Source organism: Myiozetetes cayanensis, unplaced genomic scaffold, assembly GCF_022539395.1.
Source record: "Myiozetetes cayanensis isolate MyiCay16 unplaced genomic scaffold, myiCay2020 scf14, whole genome shotgun sequence".
NCBI classification, from domain to species: Eukaryota; Metazoa; Chordata; class Aves; order Passeriformes; family Tyrannidae; genus Myiozetetes; species Myiozetetes cayanensis.
In genome coordinates, this window is record NW_026087048.1 from 12,119,303 (window position 1) to 12,138,777 (window position 19,475).

General features: G+C 41.9%; 2 protein-coding genes across 5 annotated transcripts in view; both read right to left on the reverse strand.

Moving 5' to 3' along the window:
• Window positions 1–19,475, reverse strand: part of CEMIP (cell migration inducing hyaluronidase 1) — a 109,261-nt gene that overhangs the window by 84,101 nt on the left and 5,685 nt on the right. The window lies entirely within an intron of this gene.
• LOC126637022 (cell surface hyaluronidase-like) overlaps window positions 1–19,475 on the reverse strand; it is a 50,087-nt gene that overhangs the window by 25,206 nt on the left and 5,406 nt on the right. For all 3 annotated transcript variants that reach the window (XR_007628163.1, XM_050309918.1, XM_050309917.1), the window contains exons 7-15: window positions 17,089–17,294; window positions 15,365–15,434; window positions 14,614–14,742; window positions 13,524–13,609; window positions 12,032–12,163; window positions 11,877–11,912; window positions 11,267–11,419; window positions 9,844–10,021; window positions 4,347–4,562 (exon numbers count right to left, since the gene is read on the reverse strand). Coding sequence is in view for 2 of the 3 variants with exons in the window: in XM_050309918.1 (XP_050165875.1) it covers window positions 4,347–4,562; window positions 9,844–10,021; window positions 11,267–11,419; window positions 11,877–11,912; window positions 12,032–12,163; window positions 13,524–13,609; window positions 14,614–14,742; window positions 15,365–15,434; window positions 17,089–17,294 (1,206 nt within the window). In the remaining variant the exon portion in view is untranslated. The remainder of the gene's footprint in view (window positions 1–4,346; window positions 4,563–9,843; window positions 10,022–11,266; window positions 11,420–11,876; window positions 11,913–12,031; window positions 12,164–13,523; window positions 13,610–14,613; window positions 14,743–15,364; window positions 15,435–17,088; window positions 17,295–19,475) is intronic.

The window sequence follows — 19,475 nt, forward strand, 5'->3', positions numbered from 1 at the left end:
GATTAAACCAAGAAAAGAAGGAGGTGCATTCAATGATCTCCAAAGTTTCCTAAATTACAGACTGCCAAGAATAAAAGATTCCTATGTAGTTTAAGCTATTTGTGTAAGAGAACAAAAAAGACAGTGAGCTATGCATGGCCTAAGCTGCTTGCTAGTATGGTTAATGAGTCCAAGGAAGGGCAGGAGGAGTTTGCAGACTGCTTCAATAAGATGATGAGATGATGTCACAGATTTGATGGTAAGATTTTCCTCCAGAGGCCTGGGCACCCAGTCACAGGTCTCACATTAAGGCTAATGGTGATAGCTGTTTTGAGAATGAAACGGTAATTACTAGAACAAGTTAGTGTCACATATGTGTTATAGAAACACTTGTAAAATTACTTGGTCTCCTACAGTCACCATCAGTGACCACTGAATGACTGCCTTCCAGAACTGCAAGCCACCAAGGATGTGATTTTCAGTCCCATGGGGATACAACAGTGGATCTCGTGGATCTTGCAAAACGTTTCTCACTAAAGGAGGTCGCAGCAGGTAAATGTCCTGATCAGTCAATCCAGATTCTGTGTGAAGAGACTGTTTTGCCCATAGGGAGCATCAGTAAGTCAACAGGACTCAAATGAAAAATTCATCTACTTCTAGAATGAAAAATCCATCCTCCTTAGCAACATTCCCATGATTTTTGATTGACTCCATCAAAATCTTTAAAAGAAAGTGGGTCGTAAAGAGACTTTACAATATGAGAAGTGGTGACAACTTAATGTAATAGAAGAAGAAGAGCTGGTTAAAATGTTATAAAATGTGAACCTTCTACTTGCCTGGATGGTTTAATGGACATAGTTGTTATTTTAGCTGCTTAACACTTCATGCTAAAGAGATGTGTCAGATTTCCCTGTGCTTACATGGCAATTTTCCCGAGTAGATTGTGAAACTGAGAAGATAAGTTCTTTACAATTCACGGGAATCTGCTATTCAACTGGATAGTGAGTATGGAGATAAGCAACATGCAAAGCACTGGAACTGACAGTCTTGGTTTCTGAGAAAAGGTTTTCTTGCTTTCTAGTTTCTTTACCCTTGCCTTTGTTCTGTGGTGCTGTCAGCTGTCAAGCTGGGGAGAAACACCTTAAAAATGAGAAGCTCAAAGCATATCTTCTCTCTTTCTGGTTGACTGACCGTTCAAAAAAGGGTAATTTCGTAGGGAGAAACATTTTGTTGATGAAATTTCCAAGTAAATACTTTAAAAATTCTTTCTTGCAGAAAGAAAAAGATGTAGCTTGCTTTCTGTGAGACATGCTAGGGTGTCACTGACATCAGGAAAACTACTTTGAGTTTCAATTGGTGTACATCAGAGATCAAAATTGGGCATCTTTGTCCAAAAAACAGACACCATAAGCTGAAAACAGACACTATCTCACAGGCTTTTCTTTCCTGCAGTCTGTGAGGTGCTGATAATCCTCAAGCACCACAGATACCCTGGGACTGTAGGGATTCCCTGTGGCTAGAAAAGCACCACTTGCTACCTCCTGCATCACTTCCCTGCTGTACATTTAGGAGCATCAGTACCAAAAGCAGCCACAGAGATTCCAAGTCCACAAAACCAGCTGTAACTTGGAGGTGCAGGATCAGTGCAATTGCAAACGTTCACTGCAAGAACTGAGTTAACAAAAATGGAATAATTTCTGTTTCAGCCAACTGCAGTTTGGTAGTGACTAAGTGAACTGGTGCAAAATCAACAGCATTTACTAAGGTATTTTAGAATTGCAAGGCATCAACTTTTTGTTAATTCAAAGCTGACACTAATTTGGCCAAGTGGCAGTCTCTTATGACTGTCTAACACCTTTTTAAGCTTATAAAAGAAAGTAGCAAATACTGCCAAAAACTCTGCTTATTTTAATAAAGAATAATACCAAAAAGGAGAATTTTCAAAGCCTCCCCTGAGGAGCTGCTGTGAAGTCTGCAGGCAAGCAGTAAGTGCACAGCTTCAGCTGCCCAGTGGGAGCCAAGGCACTTGTCTTACAATTTATATAAAAATCAGTAGAGGTTCAGGAATCTCATTTACATTTTAACAAGTAATGGAGGTGCCAAGGAGTCTCCAGTTCAGCCCAACTGGAAATCTCACACACCTACATGAAGAGAACTATGAAATGAGCCTCTCTCTACATTTTCTATTATTGGCTTTTGCAACAGGAAGGTTGACAGGATACCAAGGACCTCAGTGCTCTGATGATGGAGTCTGAGTGACTCACAGGGACTGCCAGAAGATGTGGTGCTGACAGCTCTTGGGATTTCCCTCTGAGTCTCCCTCTATTTAATGTTCCTCCTCAAAGCCTTGCTTTATTTACATTACAACATGAGAGTTTCAGCTCTCATTAAAGAGCAAAGGGGTTGGTCTTGTCTGGACAACACCAACCTTACAGGCTGCAGAAGCAAAAGGGGAGGACAGAAAGACCTGATAGTTCTTGCTTATGTGAATTTCATGATTTTCAGCTGGTTCCAGGACCCTTCTTTGGTAGCCCCTTTTTTAGGCTACTAAAGAAGCCTAAGCATGAGATATTTAGTGCTCCCTGCTCAAGGAAGATCTTCGGCACCACATGGGAAACATGACATGATGCTGCTTGGAGACAGTGAGGAGGAAGGCCAGGAACCAACCATAAGAGGGTGGGAATGTCAGCCTGAGCTGCCAGATTAAAACCCCCTCAGGAAAGCCTGTCCCCAGGATTTTTTTGGAGCTAAAAACACTGCCGGATGAATTGTTTTTCCCCAGGCGTTTCCTTTCTTGGGCAAATTACATCCAGGAGAAGAGGAGCATGAAATGGGAATGAAAGAAACCAAGCAGAAAGGAATTAACTGTACTCTAGGCACTCAGCTCAGAAAGGATTTGCCTGCAATGTTAGCTGAAGGACTTGGATCTGAGTTTTCCATGCCAAGTAGCCCATCCCTAGACTGACTATCTTGGGCTGCATTCAGCAGTAACATAGGAGTCACTATTTCCTTCAGCTGAAAGGACATTTTCACCTGCTTGAACTAGGGAAGAATAAAAGTTCTTGTCTACCAGAGCTACATGAAAAGGAAAACAGATTTTGTAATGAAGTTGCTAAGATCAAAGCAAACCATCTTTCTCTATAATCGGATTCACTGTTTTAGGCTTTTGATCTGAAGTATGACACTCAGAATTTAGCAGACAAACAAATCACCACTTAGTCAGGGTGCTGAGAATAAGAGTTAAGCTGAAATACTCTGACAATTATACTCTTCAAATTAATCAAACCCTGCTGCACGGGACCAATTTCTTCTACATACTTCTTCTGCACATACATATATTTCCCTCCCCAAAACCCATAAAGTGAAGCATTTAATATGACCTTTACTCATCCTGCTGGATGCTGATGAGTTGAAAAGCTCTGGTAAGTAATGGATTCCAGAGAAGCAAATGTTTATGCTTGCCTAAACCTAGCCAAGGAAATTTTCTATGGTGGAAAAACTGCCTCACCATGTAGAGTGCCATAACCAGGAGTATATTAATAGAAATAAAAATATAAATGCCTGCTTGTTTGCAATTCTGAATTTAACTGTTAGGTTGCCAGAGCAGGGTTGACCAATTCTCTAGAGAAATAGAGCAAAACTAAGTGCCAAGGACAAAACCCTAATCCAATGGGTGTGTTTCAGAGGAGCCCAGTCCTGTTTCTGCGTAGCCAAAGCGCACCAGGGTTTTTAAGTCCAGCATTTAGATGCTTAAATAGCAACTCCTGCTCTCTGCTGTGCAACTAAAGCAAATGCATACGATTTCTTTTAGCTGAAGGAGACATGCCTACCCTGGATTTGATTGTGACATTCAGTTACTCACTGCTGTGAAGGTTTAAGATCATGCTGACCTAAGGCTGACCATCCTCCAGCCCGTGATTTCTGGATGGGAAATAAGTGGGAGTTTGCATCTCAGCCACCCATTTCACCATCCTGAACACAAGTAGGGTGTACCAGAGAAGTAACATCTTCCATTACTGAAACCTGATTCACCAGAACTATCCACTAGAGCCCCACAATAGAGTGGACAAATGCCTGGAACTAGAAAACACCAAACTTTCCTCCAACTCAATTTCAACTTGCAGCTTCTTGTGGGCAGTGGGAAGAGATGGGCCTCCTTGCAGCAGGCAACTGCACAATAAGAACTTTACTGAATCCTTGGAATTAGGCAGATGACACTGGAAGGAGGAAGATTATACCAAATCTGTCATTCAGCTCTTATCTCACAGACTGTTTGAGGACACTTCACGCCATCACCCCTCGCCTCACAGACTGAGGATGCCCACCCTGCACACCCCGTGGTGCTGCCAGCAGCTGCCCCCTGTTACCTGTGCGAATTTCCCTGGACACATCACCCCATTCCAGCGTGGGACAGTGAGACAGCCGGGATGACGCAGCAGGTAGTTGTCCGCTCTGCCTACGAAGGTGTCTGGGTACCCTGTCACCGAGCCATCCAGGTCATGGAAGATTGACATTTTGTCACCGTCATTGTCATTGTTTCCAAACCACTGGCCCGGTCTGCCAAAAAACACCTTCAGTCCCACCTAGAGGGGAAAATAAGATGAAAAATCCCTGGTCAGCTCAAAGTAAGCTTGCAGTGTTTTAAGAGCCAAAACAGTGATACAGCTGGAACTCGAGAGCTCCATTGTCTGAGCAAAGAGTTTTGTTTTGCCTCTTCTATTTAGAAAAAAAAATGCCAGCCGTGCTGGTTTTCCCTCTCTTTTCTTTATCCCAGGAGGTATTTTACAAAAACTGGGCTTTTCGTTCTTTGAAATGCACCCACACAACCATGTGTTGCTTAAAGTCACACAGCAATAAATTGAGTGGTGCCAAAAGGAAGAGGATGACTGAAAGTGGAGGAAGTACTGGATGATTAGGAAATTTACTGAAGAATATCACAGCTGTTAATAGAGAAACAAAAATTACTGGATATTTGGGGAATTTTCTCATATATTTTCAACGTCTCTTCTTAGTGGTTCTCTGAGTGCCATTCTTTTCTAATCGTTCCTCCTAAAACCCTATAAAACTTTTTAAAGTGACAGCATTTCTCAGAATTGGCTCTTGTGCACATTCCAATATATCCCAAGAAGAATTTTTTTTTTTTTTAGGAAATAGAAATAACAGGAAGCAGCATTATCCTCATTATCTCTGTTCTCAAGATTTTTCAGTAGCTAAGTAAAAATATCTGCCCTGATATGAAAATCCAGCAAAACAAGGAAACTGCAGATGTTCAAAAAAAAAAAGAAAAAAAAAAAAAAAAACCAACCAAAAAAACCACAGAATATTTTAACGTCTGCAGATAAAATTATTACAGCATGTGAAAATTAAGTTCTGAAGTAATCAAGAAAATAATTCCTCCAGGTCAAGCATTCCAAATGAATCCAGCAGCAGTGTGCATGAAAGCAAACAGCATAAATAGAGGCTGGATCACGCTGACCCAAAGGACTGTAATTTGTTCCATTTAGCCCAACTAATTTTAATTGGACTGTGCACATGAGTAAGAATTAGGGTCAGCAGGATTAGGCTGCAAGTTTACTAAAGGCTTTAAAGGCTTTATTTTAACAATAATAAACAGAAGGGCTTAGGAGAATAGGAGGGTTATTGTGATTCTGAGTTAGATGGGAAGTCCATTGCCTTAAAAAGAATGACCACTGCAGCAACAACTGCTTGAAGAAAAAAAGTCTTGATTGATTTAAAATTAAATTGAAGCCTAGAACCTTCTTGTCTCATAAACAAACACCTGAAACATTCTCCTTTAAAGGAGGTTCAAACATGTGTATTTTTGAGTTTTTTAGAACTTTTTCTTACTGCACTGCAGGAAGTTTTTCCCAAAAGGCTACTTGGCAAAATAAGAGAATCCCAAAAGTTGGGTTTTTTCTCTCATTTTAATTTATAAAAGAGGAGATTTTAAAAAATGTAAACACTGTTGCAGCTCAAAGGTCTCTTATAAATACTTTTTGACAGTGCAGTTCTGGAGTTGAATATGAAAACAGGCACTTCACTGGGGAGGAGAACAAAGTCAGCTGCACTTCAAACCAAAGGAAGGCAAAGCCAGCACTGCTTACATTTGATCAACACTCTCAATGTTTCCATCCAGCAGCAGCAGACAGTTTTGGTGCTAATGCTATTCTGATCTCTAACATTCTCCTCTAAAAAGTCTGAAAGTCAGAAATTAAATTAAATGGAAATGTTAATGAGCAGTGTCACTTCCTTTATAAGCCTCAAGGTTACCTTACTTTGGTACGCTGAGGGATAGGGGTTTAACTGGGTTTGCAATTACAGCTATGGCAATGTGTATTTTATTCTAAGTGAACACAGAAACAAAGACTCAGCTCCTCAGGTGTGTTCACATGGAGCTAGGAATGAGCTAGAAGGGGGTGCAGAGAGAGGCCATGTCTAGATACTACACTGCTATTCAGACACCTAATTTTCACTAAGTGTGGACTACCTCAGAGTGATATGGTGTAAAGGTTACTTGAATTACCTGTCTGAAGCCTGACACAGAGACCTGGCAGATGATGGTTATGTGAGTATGTAATCTCTTAGGAATATGCTAACTCAACCTGTCCAAAGGCAGACATCTAACACACCTGCAGGGAAGACCTGATGACTGCATTCTCTAAATTAAAAAATAATAATGTACTGGGAAGCATTGTAATAACTTGCAACTTTTTCTAAAATTCAAGTGTTGGCACAAACTACCAACAAAAGACATACCACTGTATCACTGTTATCATTTTAAGAAGACCATTTTCATCCAGTGTGAATCCTCATCTGTTTTACCACCCAAGGAGTCTGCCCCCATGGCTTTCACTCTGCTGGAGTGATGCAAACCCTCACCCTGCCAAGTTCCCTTTGATCAGGAGACTTTGTAGGGTTGGGATAATTTTTTCTTCTGCCCTCTTTTTTTTTTTAGGAGATAACAGGCTTTAACTCAGTGTCTTCTTTTCTTTTTCCCATCATGAACTGTTTGCAAATGTGTGCTTTGACGCAGAAACTCAGCACTAAGACGACACAGGCTAAACATAGTAAAGTCCACATTAGGAAGCTCCCATCTCTAACTAGGCAGGACTGCAATCCCATGGGAGTCACTTTTCCATAGCCAGAAGTCAGTACTGGCCCCTGTGAGCTCTTCTGGGGACCACAAAGTCCCCCAGCACAGACTGCTGGGGTTTCTTTGGCACAAGTAATTTCCAGGATGCCACAGTGTTGGTACATATAGGAGTAGAATAGGCTTGAATCCACCCTGAGCTCCTGGCTCAGGGACAAAATAACCAGAGGGACTTTTAGCAACAGACATAAACTGGGAGAGTTTGTGAGTCTCCTGCACCTGCTGAAGGTGGCCTTGTTCATGGGAGCCCAAAAGCTCCTCACCTCGTTCTACAGGACCTGTACCCCAAAGGGATGGGGGATGAACGAGCTGCTTTTTTGTGAATAAAAAGAGATCTGTCAGGTCTTCTTAGAAACGATGCACAAGTGTTCTGTCTGGGCATGGCTCTGTTCTGGGCTGTACCATCTTTGAGCTCTCCAGGTCCTACTGACTGACGGATCTACAGGAGACCACAGCCATCAGCCATGACCTCAGCTGGGTTAAAACCAACTACTGCTTCCACTGCTTTGAAATAACTTTTTTAAAGCACTCTTTTTAAAACAAACAAGCAAGCCTAGCAATAATATTGTTAATGATAAATGCACAGATAATATCTGGGATTTAGCTTTGTCAACGGAAAGGCAACTAGAAATACTTTTTGTGTAATGTAATGTTTAGGTCTTCCATTCTGCTTGACTGTTATTTTTATGCTGGAATTAAACAAGATCTGATTGGCTTTATTATTTTGTTTTCTAACCAGTCTTCTGATTAGTCTGATTAATTATACAATTATTGCTTTAGCATGACTAATAGTTTTGTCATCACTATAAAACTTGCAGTAATGTTTAATTTCTTCTTAAAAATCTATGGTAAAATGATGTCCTTTAGGGAATTACTACTTAGCTCCTTTAGGGAATTACTACTTAGCCACCCTTTAAAAAGTAATAAAATGAAGCATGGAGATGGAAAATTAATTAAAATTGTCTACAGGCTCTATCTTAACAAGTCAAAGATATATTATCCCATATAGCAATGAACAACAAAACAATAAACTAGCTGTGGCCCTTCAAGTCTGAAATCAGATGTAGCACATGTGGGTTCAATCCAGATAAAACAGAATCAAAGTGAAAATTGGTGGGATGCAGGTGCTTACAAACATAGATGTTTTTTAAGTTCATAAAATGCCAAATTCAAAAATGCATATTTCTTGGAAATGTACATGCAATAAATAACTTCTGGGATAATGTCATTAGGGTCTGGTTTTGTTTGGGTTTTTTGTAATAGGCTTACACTCCACTACTTTAATTTGCTTTGAAGAAGAGTTTAGGATGTCTTCAGGCCATTTTTGTTTTGAAAACCTTGTATCTTAAAGATGTAGCAGTAATAAATAATAATAATAATAAATAATGTAGCAGTACTAAACTGCCTTTCAGACAAAAAAATGCTGAATATTTAACAGGTTCATTTGGCCTCAAATGGTGTGATTGTATTAAAGAGCTGCATTTTCAGCCATTCAAGGTGTAATCATCCCCTTTGCTAATGTTCATAGATATCACCTGTCTGAAACCATTCTGTTGGACAGAGTCCTACAGCCATTACTGGAGGAAATTTTCCACTTTCCTCCACTCCACTGATCAGACTTCTTTTCTGTAGGATCCCCTCCCCAGTTCCAGGTTGATTTTCTCATTCATGTTCCCCATGACCATCTCATTACCATTTCCCCAAGGGAGGACATGAAGAAGGTACAGCAAATTAGCCCTTACTCCAAAGCTCCATAAAGCATGTAAGGTAGCTAAGATCTCCTTACCAAAATACACTAACCATGTTTTCTTTAGAGGAGCAGTCAAGTGACTGCAGTCAACACCATCCTTTCATGAAATACCCTCTGGTTCTTGGTCTAAAGTGTACTAGAGAGGGGACAGACAAACTATCTGCTAGCCAGAGTGAGTGATATTGGTCAATCTCAGAGCAGTGGAAATTTTCCTCAAGATAAAGCCAAACCTCAAGCCAAAGTTACTGCAGTTCATGGACATTCTAACAAGTATGGACCTTGTTTGAAAAAAATCTAAGGAGAGGTCATGACCCCTGGGAGCAAGCCAGGTGGAATCTGTCATTTCCCAAGCCAAGTGTCCAGGGTCATGATCCCTGCAGGAATCCAGGACAAGGACTGGAATTGCTCAGCATCCTACAGCTCCTGCCAAGGCAGAGATACAGAGCTTCATTCTGCTGTCACAGCTCAAAGCAAGTCCCTGTTGTGCTCAGCAGGAATTTCACAGCTGATCCCAGAAACTGGGTCATGGCTTTGCTTCTAAGTGCATTTTCTGTTTCTGTAGAACAACTGTATTGCAGCTCACTGACTCCTGACATCTCATGTGTGACCTTCTCAGCCTCTGAGGCCAGGTCCTCCCCAGGTCCTCAGCAGCTGGCAGTGCTGCAGCAGCTAAGAGTTGTGTTCTGGGTCTTCTGGTTACAAGGTGAAAACTTTCTCCAGTGCAGATTATTTTATGTATGTCTGCCCAGGCATAAGGTATCATCATATTTTAATTGCCTATTAAATAACTTATTAATTTAAAAAAAAAAAAAGAAAAAAGTGTTGCAAAATAAATTGTTGGTGTGTGCCAATGTAACAAGCACCACAGCTTGGAAATTCTGCTGCGGGACAGATCTCTCATCACTTCTAAAAACTTCAAAAACTTTCAAATTTAACAGCACACATTTCTGCTTCTCTTACTTACACTTTTCTCCATCAGGATCTGTGACACATTGTTCTGGGGGCTTATCTGCCAGGAGTTTTTCATGAAGAACCCAATGGCACTTGAGTGTCTGTCAACAGTTGGGGTGAACTTCTTGAAGGTGCATCTTGCCACCCTGACAGGCCCATCATAAATCTGGAATCCACGAATAGGGAATGTCCTGTGGGATATAAATACCAACATAGTCCTGTGTTAAAAGCTTAGGAAGACTCTAAGTCTTCCGACAGCATAGAAAGACATTAACCACCTTTTCTTTCCCAAAACTGGGACCTGAAGACTCTTCTTCATACATGAAAGATGAAACTCTGCTGAAGATCCTGTACAGGATGAGGCTCAAAAGCCAAAAAAAATGACTTGTAAGCTTGCCTAAGTCTTGCAAGGTGGGGTAAAGCAGTTCAAAGCCCTTGCCCCCAGCCACTCAGGAGTTCATCACCATGAGGAAGACCCAAAGGGCTGTATGTCAGCACTGCCATCAGGTTCCTTGTTCCGGGGCAGGCAGGTTTCTCAGGAAAACATCAGCATGACTGGAAAATGATAGCAGTCAGACTCCCTGGAGGCAAGTGTCTCCTTGGAAGCACTTGCAGAAGGACAGATTTCAGATGTTCTGTCATACCCCTTTCCAAGAGCACATTGCTTAAGAACATCATTAGAGCTTATCTGAACTGCAACAGAGGGGTTTTTTTTTCAATTTCAATAAAATCACCAATAATAACTGAGGATAGGTCTGATTATTCTTACTGTCCCACAGAAGTCCCACTCCTGTTATCACTTATGGCCGAGACATGTACAGCCAGGGCTGTGTGCATCGCATGTCTAATGAGTACTGCTTACTGCTTAATTTTATATACCTTGTGGAAGGTTTAATAATTGGTAAGCTTTACCAAAACCAAACATCTAGGCTTGGAGAAGCCCACCTTGCTATGAGGATATGGGTAGGCACTGTGGTTGCTAGTGAGGGAGCTCTGCTGCTGAAAATGGAGAATAACATACAGCTATCAAAAAAGAAAGAAGATACTATAAAAATGATTTCTCCTTTGTCAACCAGCCATGTTTTCCCAGCTGCACTTGCAAGAGAGAGGGTGTCATGGTGTATGGGAGCTGTACCATCACCTCTATGCTGTGCTACTGAAGCACTACACAAAAGCCATTTGGTATATTTCAGATTCTTTAATCCATTCTCCAGTGACTAATAAATTAAGGAGAAAACTAAATCAAACACATTCAGTCAAGAATGCTCTCAAGCTGTTGGCCTAAAGAGTGAGTTTATTTGGATGCTTATTATTTCTGGCCTGTACAGTAATTTAAACACCTGGTATAAATTACTCTTCAGTAGTGACATTAATTCCTGAGGCTTTTCTTCTAGCTTATGCTCACGCCAGGAAGAAATGGCAGAAGAATAACTCACTTGTTTCTGGGCAGTGTTCTGTATTCTCCATTTGCCCCTTTTCCCCAGTAGCTGTTTTGGCCTCCCTGGGAGCCAAAGTTGCTGCTTTCTCCAACAAAAATTGAGTGTGTAACCTCCAGGCTGGAGCCTTCATCTGTTGGGAAAGTCCCATCACTGCAAGCAAAGAAACACCATGTTACCATGCAGCACAGCACTACTGATTAATTAACACTTTTAATTATACCACAAGCACAGCAGAAGTTTTTCTTTATTTTGGAAGAAGGTGCATGCACTGCTATGAGAAGCTGCCTTAAAGTACATTTAGAAACCAGCAAGTTAGTGCCAAGGTAGCTTCGTGCTGGAGCATCGGGACCTCCCATTCAAGACCTCCCATTCAGGAGGAAATATCCAGCCATTATGATGTATTCCCCAGACATGCTGAGACAAAGAGAAAGGATAAATTGCCCTTTGTATTAATGGCTGCCCAGGGAAGACTTGATGTGGTCTGAGAGGGAAATGTGAGCTTTTTTCCTGTCCAATACTAATTACCAAGGGAGTGTCTCAGCTTCCATTCTTGAGCATGTTACACTGAGGAAGAAAAATGGGAAGAAGGTCCATTTTAAGAAATTACCTTGCCAGAGTGAGTCCAATTCCATTGTCTGAAAACCTGGGACAGAAGAAACACAGCGGTGTAAATGTTGAGGAATGTCTGCAGTGAATTTGCCTACAGACCTATTTATGTCTGCTGTGAGGGGAATGATAGAACAGGTCATTACAGTAACTTACCCTGAGTTGCGGAAAATAATGTCACCGCCCCTGGCCCAGGCACCGTGGTCATTATTTTTAAAAGCAATAAGACCATCAATCACAGCAGGAACTCGTGGTTTTTCAGGATCAGCATCTTGATGTGGGCGAAACCTGAAGCAAGAAGCTTGGTTAATACAGCACAGGAGACACAGGAATCGACCTCAGACAGAGGCAGTCGTGCCCAGCAGACCTTATTTGGCTTCCAGATATTGGCATGGTGGGTCTAAGGAGGTGATATGGTCTGGGTTAGAGCCAGGTCATTAGCCTGATTCCATTTCTGTGCCTTGGTACAAAGCAGAAAATGAGACACATTCATAAGGATGAAATTCTGGCCCCAGTGAAACGAGCAGATGATTTCTCACTAGACTTCAATTGGCCCACAGCTACTTCTTAATTTGATTCAGTGTGATTTAGAGGCATAGAAAACATTTTTCCCAAGTCACTTGGATCCTCTTGTAGATGTCCTTACAAGGCCCACTGAGAATCCCTGTGTTGATGCTAGAAAATCAATTAGGCACTTTCAAAAATCTCATTCAGCAAAGATAACAGAGTAGTCCTTGCCTGTACAGATCAGACCTCCATATGCTTCTCTGTCTGCTGAAAGAGAAGCTGTCAAAAGAAAAAAGGATTCACCCTGGGAACTGGGCCCATCTCAATTACTCACAGGCCGTTTCTTGCCATACTGGCTGTTAATGGTAGATTCGGAAAAATTGGGGAAAAAAATCACTATTGCTTTTTCTGAGTCTACCTTCCCTTCTTTCAGCTGATGTGAAGGCACATGTCTCCTCAGTGCCCAAGGGAGTGACCCTGGCAGGGAAGTCTCAGAAGGGACACATAGTCATCCTTTCCTTTCAGCCTTATGGGAACATCCTATATCCCATTGGGAACATCAATATCCCATTGATAGGACATAATGGAGGAGAGAAAAAAACCAAGGCTTGATCAGGAGCAGCAGCTGATTTCTCTCACAGCCTCCTCACATACACCCGTAGGACTGCAGAGAGTGAGAAAATGGCCTTAATTTACCTGCTTCCACTCTGTGAAAGGAAGCTCAGGGGTTTCAAAGCAGCTGACAAAAACCTTTGAGGCTACTTATTTTCTTCATTAATCCTAGACCAGTCTCAGCAGTCTCTTACATCACCTCTCAGATGTGAGTTCTTCGAGGTAATTAGTAATAAATGTTAGAGTTTACAAACCCACTAATGGACTAATGGAATCTGGATCCCCTTTCACATGCTTCATTGCTTAGTCCTCATAACCCCAAGTGCATGTGTGTCCTTTTTGGTCAGCAATAACACAAACAATTCAGTGCATATCTGTGGAGTATTTTCCTCTGCACATCAGAGATAGCTTGTGTGCTTTCCTCAGACGTTCCAGCCATAACGAGGCATTAATGATCTGCTAAATGCAGTGCAGAAGCCAAGAAGCAATACAACCATCCAAAATACTCAGCCATACAGCATGTGCTTACCTGGCATTATCGACAGTGAGATACTCTCTGGGATCTTCAGGGTTGGCTCTTGTTGTCTTTACTCCTTTTCCAATAAACAAACCAGCCTGAAAATGCACACGGCTCCAATTATGTTAACACATTGCTCAACAGAGACCGGAGATCCCAGATTTTTATCAATGAACGTGGGCAGCCAGTGCGTGCAGGCACAGGGAGCGCCTGCAGCCTGGGCTTTCTCTTCCCTTTCGGTGTCACTTGGCACTGCTCAGCATGACACTAGCACAGGATGTAGCACGCTGAAGTCAGGACAGAGCCTGCCCTGCCATATGTTATACATCAGCATCTTGGGCTGTCTTCTGACCCAAAGCAAGGCTCTGAACTCCCACTCTCTCTCTCCCTCGCAGAAAGCAATAAGGGACTCTGCCAAGCTCTTGATAACTTTTTGGAAAAAGAGTGTTGTTAAGAATTAAGGCTTCAAATAACAAGTGATGAGTCCCCTGACAGTCAGAAGAGAACATGAGCTGCTGTAGCCAACTTACAGGCTTTGGGCTAGAGCAGCAACTGCCCAAGACCAAGATGTAAAATATACAAGGCACACAGAACTGATTTCAATATAGAATCCTGAGAAAGGAGTTTAAAATGCATTTTATAACATACAAGCTTATGTTTTTATGTCAACAGTATATTGGAGGAAAGTGCTTTTCTTGGAAATATCCTTGAATTTTTGGTCTCATTTTCCAGAGGTGATGAGTAGGCCCTGGGACAAAGGATTTTTGCTCATCCCCCTATATCCTGGCACCATTGTGGCCAACAGCAGTGCTCAGTGTGATGCCTGTCTTTCCTTAAATCTCATTTAGCAGTAGGTGTACCTATGGCCTCTAATGCAGCCACTCAACTGAAGTGTCTGGTGTGGGACCTTCATTCTGCTCAGCTCCCTCTTTAATGATTAAAAAGACCATTACCCTGAAAGTTGATTGTGTCTTGGTATGGTGTTAAAAAGAACTTTATCAAAATGTAAGACACTCACAACCATCTGATTTCAGAGAAGCACATGCAGTCAGCCCTATGCCATACTATTATATTGATAGAAACACAAAAATCATATACATGCCTTGAAATTGGAGTGGACTCTGTTGTTGTAAAACACTCCCAAGGGGGTATGTTCAGCCTGTCCCTCTGGATATCGCCCCTCAGACTGCCCGGTGGGAACCCGGTGGAAGATGTACCATATCCCAACATCCTGGAAGACAAAGGGATGTCTGAGAAATGGCACCTTGCAGTTAATGATACAGGTTACCCTGGGAATTTAGGGTTTCACACTATGCTGGTCAGACTTCTGACCTGAGCCTGCCACACACACAAGCCCATAACTCTTACACCTCCCAGCTTATCCTTTGGCATGCACAGTGGGTCCCTGGGGAGCACACACATGGATTTAAGAAATGCATTTATAGTGGGTGAAATTCATGCGGTGTATTAGAAAACAGCCGATCTGTACAGGCATATTAAACTCAAACAGAGTTTGGGTAAACATAAAGGATAGTAACAAGGAGAGAGTGTATATTTATATATATAAATATAAAATTTGATTGGGCATTTAACTTTTAACTACTAATAAAAATCAGTGTTTGCTAAGAAATGTCCCATACCATTTCCAGCCACAATTCTGAGAGAAGTCAGTGGAGTAGTGTAGGCAAATACTTACAGTATCTTAAAATATCTAAAGTTCTTAACAGAGACAAAGGTTGCAGAAATACATATCCAAACTTTCACAGTTATTGCCCTCACACTAATGGCACCAATAAGAGTGGAATATATGGGAACTGGAGGCAAAGCAGAGCTCTGCCATTAAATGGTTTTACCTGAGCACCAGCCGCTGCATTCTCTATTAAATTGTTGTTTGGATTTGCAATCCAGAACGTGCTGACAGCCCTGAAAACCAAAATCAAAATGATCCTAAGCAGTTACCAAACAGGAAGGGATACATTTTCATAGCACTGCACTGGACTTGAGCCACAGCTCTCCTATTGACTTTACAACTCCCCACAACCTTTTAATGACACTCTTTAAGGAAAGGAAACCATCTAGAAATGTCAAACATGGTCATTTATGGAACCATATGCTGAACCTATTGTAAATTATATGAGAGCATTAACACAAAATCCATGCTCTGTTCAATGCAGCTGAAGGAAACCCAGGATCTTTTTTTAAGTTAAGCAGATTTGGAAAATGTCTGAAAGTGAAACTTTTGGTCTTTTTTTTGAAACTTTAGGGGCAATGGTAGGAGTTAGGGGATTCTCTATGAATTTCTGAAGCTCTTGTGGAAAACAAAGCAAATGGCCTTGCAAGCTGCAAATAGCTCATTAAGCAGAAGATTAAGGAGATATAATTTTTATGTTTGTCCCAGCAAGGAGTTTTTCTTCACAGGGAAGATCAGTAGTGGTACAAACAGAAGCCAGATATAGCTATGAAAACATTGTCATCTGTTGTCTTACTTCATTGGATAACATCTTTGGCAGTAATAAAGACAACACGTAAAAACACTGTAAACCTTCTTTCATGACTGTAGCAATTAATTTGATCATTCTAGGCAGAGATTTTTCAAACATTTTTTATCCACCTTAACTATTAAATAATCAAAAATCCACTAAAGAGATGAAAAATAAATCTGTAATAACCACACAAGAAACCTTAGCATTTCAGCAACAATAACTGCATTTAATTCAGTTAAGCAGAGTTTGTTCGCTGCATTCTTTTACAGAAAACACAAAAGTACAAATTTCCTCTGCTAAACTGTGTTGCCAGCCTATGCCAGGGCTGGAGCAACTTGCACTTATCAGAAAGATTTCATGGAGCCCTTAACATCCTACTCATAAAGAATTGAAACGTGTTAAGAAATGAGCAAAGTGCTCTAACATATTTATGATTTAGAGAGCTGAAGCACCTCTCCTAGGGAGACAGGCTGAGAGAGCTGGGGGTTGTTCAGCCTGGAGAAGAGAAGGCTCCAGGGAGACCTTAAAGCACCTTTCAGTACCTGTAAAGTGGTACAAGGCAGCTGGGGAGGGACGTCTGGCACAGGCTTGGAGTGATAGGACAAGGGGGAATGGCCTCTAGCTGAAAGAGGGCAGGGTTAGATTAGGTATTAGGAAGACATTCTTCACTGTGAGGGTGGTGAGGCCCTGGCACAGGTTTCCCAGAGAAATTGTGGATGCCCCACCCCTGGAAGTGTTCAAGGCCAGGCTGAATGGGGCTTTGAGCAACCTGGTCTAGTGGCAGTGGGGTTGGAACTAAATGATCTTTAAGGTCCCTTCTGACCCAAACCATTCTGTCATTCCATGATTCTCTAAAAGCAGTGTCAGGAATAACCAGCAGCAAATATTCCTTGCCTAGAATTCATGCAGGTGTTAGTAAACATCTTCGCAAGCGAAACACAGTCAAGTTTTAAAACGAAAAATGGCAGAAAAAGCTACAATTTCTCATTTCATATTAAATAGCACCTTTCAAGTTTCACCACACTGTTCTTTGGGACCCAGCTATGAACCACAATGTAAGTGCAAAACCCAGCTACAGCTCCTGGAGCACTTACATGCAGTCAGTGCTTGGCACAGGAATGTAATTCCCATGGACGTGGCTGCGGATGGCAAGGCACATGACCTCGCTGCGATCCGAGGGCAGGATCGTCCCTGGCCTGGTGAGGAGGCCCAGGTTGTGATAAAAGGTGTTGCGCTGCTCCGTCCCATCTTCCAGGAAGAAACAGTGCCCCAGGGTGTCATAGCCAATGGTGTCTTTTACCTGGGAAAAAGCATACAGGCTACAGCAGGAGCTACAGCTGACGTGCTGTGCTTAGCAACAAATTCCCAAAACACTGATGGAGCGGGTTTGCCACCCCTCTGCACAGTGAGTCCCCGAGCTGTCTCAAAGCACATGCAGTGTGCATGGCTGTGGACTGATCTTATAGAGCAAAACTGCTATTAAAATTACTCTGAAGAAGATCACATGCATAATTAAAGGAAAAATTCAAAGTACTTGATTTAAAACTGCCCTCGGCTCTAAAAGAGAATATTTGATTCAGTGTGATGGAGTGACTATCTGCATAAAGATACATAAATATAAGTGTGTCTCACATGACAAACCAACAAATTAGCATGGTTAATCCAGAAATTTTCAGGATTGAAACACTTCCAGAATGAAGTAAGAAATTCTTTAAAATGCACCATGTGAAGTAAATGATATTAACAAGATTTCTGTTCTTTCTCCTTCGTTCTCAGAAGGTGCCTGGCCACTCTATTCCTGTAATGATCATCCTGGGCAGAGATGGTATTTTACTGTTTCAGTCTATTTAATATTAATTGACATGCTCAGGGATATTGCATTAAACCCTAATTCGACCAAGAGGACTTAACACAATCCTCCTTTGATGTACAGTCGTATGAAGATAAATTCAGAAATCCTTCTTTTAAATTTAAATACTAGATCAGGCTAGTTAAAATGCCAGCTATTTGTTACTAAATCTTACTGAAACCTTAACTTTGTACTCAAATGATCCCTGTCAGCATATATATATTCCCTCTTCAGGCACACAAAATTTCTGTTGACGTCAGTTGTGTCTGTGTAAGACTGCAAGATTAACTAATATTAACCTACTTGGTTATTTTTGTATACAGAGGGATACTTGAAATAAATCCATTTCATAGAATCATATCCTGTAATTTCCCTTTAGTGGGCTGCAACTGTATGTAACATCTGGAGTCACAAACAGTATAGTCCCCATAGGTATATCTCTGCTGGATTTCATTGTTTTCCTGGCAGTCACCCCTCTAACTTGTCATCTGCTGCTCTTGTTTCTGCCTCAATGAGGTGTTCAAAAGAGAGTTAAAAATACACCACAACACAACCAGGTACTCAGCTCTACAGATGGGGTGTTGGAAATCCACAGACCCTGCACACAGGTACAGCAGCTCAGAGTGAGCTGCAGGGAGGGTGACAGAGAACCTAAGTACAGCAACACTGAACATGTCCCTCCCTGCCAGCCGAGTCTGGGAAATACAGATTTAGGAAATGGATTTAGACAAAAATGCAAGTGTCTCTGCCAGCCTGCTAAGATCAATAAGCCTGGCTACTTCTACTCTCCCAAGTGATGGGCAGAAGCTGTGCTAAGGAGGCCACGGAGGACTATTTTTGGAAAGAACATTGTAACAACAAACCACTCATTGTCTTAAACAGCATTTCAATTATAGAGTTTCATTCTTCTGCATTTAGCTGCAGTTTGGCTAATCTGTGCTTCAAACGGCTGCATGAAAAACCAGACTTGTATCCAAAACCAGATTTTAGCTCTAATTAATATGATTAGACCTAGCTTCAGAATTGCATGGCAGCCCTGAAAGGTTACACACAGGACACCACAGTGATCACTCTCCTGACCAGAAATAACGTGATTAAAAGATCACTTCCACTTGCACTGGAAGATAAGGATCCATGTATCAGAACAAAACCTCAGCCAATTCCAGCATACCACCGATCGAAAATACAAGCCTGGAGAGGCACCCACCTGCAGCACTGTCACAGGGGCACGTTACTGCATGTGCCAGCATGAAACACTGTCCACAACACAGGCTGCAGCCTTGCTGCTGCGTCCAAGAGCAGATGACTAAGGTGCCTCTAAACACTGAATTATATATAGTTCAGCAACACAATATAAGTGACCTTTATGCACTGCAACATCAGACATGAAAGACTGCAGCAGCCTGCACATGCCTGACATGTGTCTGGCCACAGAGGCAGGTCACAGCCTGCTTCCAGCTTCCGTCAGGAACCCAAGGTGCCACCGGCTGGCGAAGCAGCACCAGCCTGGCACGTGGAGCAGCAGATGGGGAAGGGCCTTGCGGACAGCTCTGCATGACCCGTGCACAGCAGAGTACAAACCACTCCACCAGTGTCCTTCTACAATTACATCTTCTAAACCCTCAGGACAGG